The 4670-nt window shown below is 35.5% G+C and overlaps 1 protein-coding gene across 1 annotated transcript in view; it reads right to left on the bottom strand.

Annotated features, from left to right (window-relative positions):
• Positions 1 to 3926: 3926 nt before the first annotated feature.
• The window catches only part of LOC134844876 (alanine--glyoxylate aminotransferase 2, mitochondrial-like), a 1697-nt gene continuing 953 nt past the window's right edge, over positions 3927 to 4670 (bottom strand). Inside the window, exons 2-3 of the mRNA XM_063861694.1 lie at positions 4436 to 4666; positions 3927 to 3943 (exon numbers count right to left, since the gene is read on the bottom strand). Coding sequence (XP_063717764.1) covers positions 3927 to 3943; positions 4436 to 4666 — 248 coding nt within the window. The remainder of the gene's footprint in view (positions 3944 to 4435; positions 4667 to 4670) is intronic.

The raw sequence follows: 4670 nt of genomic DNA, 5'->3' as shown, positions 1-4670 counted from the left end.
TCTGAAGAAATTTGTTGGTCTTCATTTTGATTGAAAGCTAAAATGACCTTAGCCATTGATTTAAAATACCATTTCTAGCTGCACATAAGGTTTCTTGCGCAAATAAAGTATTTGTTCTTTCAAATCTCAGAATTTAGTTTTGTAGTTTGAGCTTGAGAAGCAATTTAATTTTTTGTACTGCAGTCTTTTCTCTACGCAAATCCAGACAATGCAAATGAACGTCCGCTGTCAAATGATGTATCATAGTAGAGCGCGTATGATCATAATTCGAGCTTGAATAGTATACTCCAAAAAAAGCCATTTCTCAGAAGAGTTACTAATTTTTTTTTGCTTTTGAGAGTATATTGATAGTCGTTTTTTTATCGGCAATCTCATTCAGCTGAAAAAATTTCTATCTTATGCCTTTGATGGCGCAGCGTAGTGGAATTTTACGGTAACCATTTTTTCCAACCTAAAACGCAAATAAAAGTGCTCATTATTTGGTGGCACTTTTGCTTTTTTGTATCTGGTTAACTTTTGCTCAATATCATAGAATTTTTCAACGTTTCTCGAGAATTAATTTAAAGATTTTCAAAAAAGTGGTAATAATATAGAACGACTACTCCCCGGTGTGCCCGGATATTCCGCAAGTCTTTTTCGCTTTATCGGATTTTCTACGACCTTCGAAACTTTTAATTGACCCATCTTTTTAAATCATTTTCGTTTTCTCGAAAACTGGCATTGCAGATCTGAGATCAACATTCAATCAGAAAAGCGCGTGCTGGGAATCACCTGTGCATAAGGTGCTACGCCCTTAATTTGGTCGAAAAAGAATTTTGGCCATAAAAAGGTTTAAATTTTGATCGTTTTTTAAAAGTTTGTTTCCTTTTCTCCGAAATAACGCTGCCAAATCTAAGATTCAGGCTTTTATCGAATGATTCGATTTTGTGACCTTTTGCCGCACAACTGGTGTCGTCCTAAATTTTCGATGAAAAAAAATTATCGCCTTCCAAAATATGCAACTTTTGAAATTTAGCTCGTTCTCTTTTGACATTTTCTCGGAAAATACCCAACCAAATCTGAGATGAAAGCTTTAATGGAAAAAACAGAAGGAATTTTCTCACAGCACAAAACAGCGACGCAATAATTTTCTGTTTCAGTTTAGGGCGTCGCTGTTAGTTGGCTCTATTTTTTTTAATTAGACAGTTCGACGCTTTTGATCCAAAACTACCCTGCAACATCTAGCAAAAGGGATTCAGACGAAAAAAAGTGCTAGGAAATTTCTCTGCATAGCGGCAACGTCCTAGTTTTTGTAGAAAAGCAATGTTAATTTAAGAAAAAGTCTGTTCCAAAATGTTAACCATTTTTTTACTTTTCTTGAAATCTGCACTGCCAAATCTAAGCTAAAGAGTTAAAAACGTTCCTTAGGAATTTTCTCATAATGGCTACGCACTAAATTTTATAGGAATTTTATAGGAAAGCAATGTTGGACTTCACAATTTTCTGTTCGAGTGGGAAATTTTGATTTGCTCGTAAACCATGAGGCCAAATCTGAGATTGAGGGTTCAATCAAAAGAACAGCAGTAAAGTTATTGCCTGAATAAGCAAGTTTTTTCGATTTTGTTAAGAAATCCGCTATGGAGTGAAGATATATTTGATCTATTCTTGGATTTTTTCAATTTCCCAAAAACGACCATGCCAATTCTGAATAGAAAGTCTTCCGGAGATGTAACCTCCCCTGTCAATGCTGGTTTTCCGTAGTTATTTTGGTAGAAATTAGCTTTGGACATAGTAATGTTCAGTTTTTGACACTCGAAAACTACGCATTAGCTTGTGCATCAATACATTTCTTAAAAGTATTATCAAACAGGTACTTCATCTTCAGCTGGGCTGCTAGTGTTTAAGTACTGCTAAGCAGACATGGCACAGGAGCTACGACGTGTTATTTTCAGTCGAGAGGTTGTAAGTTCGGTTCTAGAACATTGCAGAGTTTTTATTAGTTGTATTTTTTCTTTCCTTGTGAGCGTTTTTGGGCTACTTTTTTGCCCTTTGCTCGCTTGTTTGCGAAGTGTAGTTTCGCTTCTGCGATACTTAGGTTATTAGGTCTATATAATAAAATTTAGTTGCAACGTCTGCTCTGCACTAGGCTCTTGCAAAAAATTACCTCAAATTCAAATTATTTTGCTTTTAAAATCATTAGTTGCAATATTTTGTTGTCAGAAAAATCTGTGCTTCTTGTTTCGTGCCAAGCATGCGTTTATGCTTGTTGCGCTTGCAAACGGAGGAAGTTTCTTTTATAAATCAGCTCCATCAAAATTAGGACTCTGCAGAAGAACTTACAAAAATGACGCTGTGAAAATGCTGAAAAACCGAATTGCCTGATTTATTCTTCGATCCGCAAAAAAGTTTCAAGCAAAAGAAAGTTGTTAATAATGATAGGTTAAACATCTATCTAATTATACTTAACTTAATTGGCGTTTTAGTTGACACATGCTTAAGAAGTTTTTATGTTGACTTGTTACAATGCCAAAATATTGCCAGGTTTGAATAGTTTACCGAAGCCAACATTGTCAAATATTTGTTACGATTGCTGACTGTTAAAAAGAGCTTTTTGAAGACACGTATAATAACTTTAATGAATCTCAGTTTGATTTTAAAATTATAGACAAAATTTTTCATATCAAATATGATAATTTGCGGTTTGAACTAAGATTTTTCTAAAAATTAATTCAACTCATCTGTTAGAAGACGCGAAATGGCACGCTTCGATTGAGAAAGCAAAAATGACGCAGAAACGTGAATAAATTCTAGCTTCGAAATGCTAGGTTTCAGTTTTCAAGTTTCGCAAAACGGGTCTAATCGTTTCAGATCTTTACTTCTGATTCAGTTTTCAATCAAAAATTTCAATCCAAAATAAGTCGATCACAGTTGGTTCTTGGAATTCAAACAGCTTCAAGATCATCTATTTTTTGTCGAAAAAAGTACAAATCGTTTTCGTTTTCCTTGCGTTGTTTGACAATCTTCCAAAACTCGGTTGGCTTTAATTTCCCTTTTTTGTCCATCCGAGCTTTAACTGCGAACTCTTATTTTCGCCATTGAGATATAGTACTTTTTAAAATGTTTATCAAAAATTTTAAAAACTTACTTTTGTTGTCATGTTTTAACGGTTAGATGATAAATTGCTGCAACTTATAGGCTGATCGGCCAGTGAAATTAAATAACTAAATTAATTAGGAATCTCATTTAATGCATTGCAGGTAGGCTCAGACATGAGGATGAAGTTAGTGTGAACTTCATGCAATAATTCTTGTTCCCGAAATCTGTTTAGAGAAAAAATTCTACATTGATATCAACTTTTTGATCTACTCGTTTTGAAATAATATTACGGCATCGCAAGTGAAGCAAGGCATCGCAAGTGACGCGAAGCATCACTTCGTTTCTGTACACTTATTAAGTAAAATTTTATTTTGGAGTATCATGTGATTGTTTTTTATGTTTCATTGACCCATATGTGCAGTTTACCATAGCTTTTTAAGTTCTATGAGTATTATGCATATAGTGCGTTAGGATCGGGGGGGGGGGGGGGGGGGTTTCATACATGGATGACCATTAGGTATAAATCATAATGGTCACCATGTTTTAAATGATCAGCAATGGTCACTATGTAATAATCCTAATTGTCACCATGTATAATTTTATACCTAATAGTCCTCATGTAAAACTTCGGTATATTATTGAGTATTCCCACTGAACGTTGTGGTTACATGTTTGATGCGGGAAAGGATTTGCCAAATCTTCATTCTGAAACCAGCTGGAGTGTTTAACTGCGCTATAGACTGTTTGCTCAATTCTTCTTAAAACTTTGATTCAAACTCATATTACATACAAATACATACAAAAGTATGCTAAAGACATTATCGCTTAAATGAAATTGTTTATATCCCAGATTAATTGAGTTCCAAAGCTGAACAAAATCTCGCACTTAAATACACACTAAACACGGAATAGCGGTAGGTCAAATTTTTTGTACAGACAATTCTCATATTAAATAACTGAATTTTATTTACTATACAAAAATTAATGTGGTGTTTTTTTGTGTTTTAATCTATTCGTCGATTTTTTGACCGTGGTTCTTCTACTTCAACTGCTTCATAATCGAAAAACGAACCGTTGAAGAATGACGACTCGTCCTCATCGGAAGTATTGGCCTCCAGATCCGCGATATCCCCGCTATCAATATCACTGTCGTTGGTTTCTGCTGCCCGAATCAGACCGGGGTCTGGAGTTTGCCAACTGCTATTGACCTGGTCCATCAGTTGTCGAAGCGAGCGATGTGGTTGTGTGTTCTCAACAGCAAAACTATCCTCAGAGTATTCATCATCAATTTCCGGATGGTCCCAATCAACGTTTTGAGTGTTAGCGAATTCTTCAGACACCCCATCTAGGAAATCGTCACAATCCCACGACACTGGCTGTTGACGATCTTCAAAAAATGGCATCCAGTTTTCCAAATCGTCATTGTCAGTTGGGTCAGAATTAACAGCGGCTGTATTGTCATCACTATCATCAATGCCAATCACAGTTTGACCCACGATGTTTTTGTGACCGTAGGGAAGAGTCTGCTGACCATCATCGAGGATGTAGCGTTTGTCATCAAAAGCTGATAACGATGTTTTCGTCGAAGTCACTGT

The sequence above is a fragment of the Symsagittifera roscoffensis genome, chromosome 4 (assembly GCF_963678635.1).
Source record: "Symsagittifera roscoffensis chromosome 4, txSymRosc1.1, whole genome shotgun sequence".
NCBI classification, from domain to species: Eukaryota; Metazoa; Xenacoelomorpha; order Acoela; family Convolutidae; genus Symsagittifera; species Symsagittifera roscoffensis.
The sequence above is the reverse complement of the archived record's forward strand: the minus strand, read 5'-3'. Positions and strand labels throughout refer to the sequence as shown.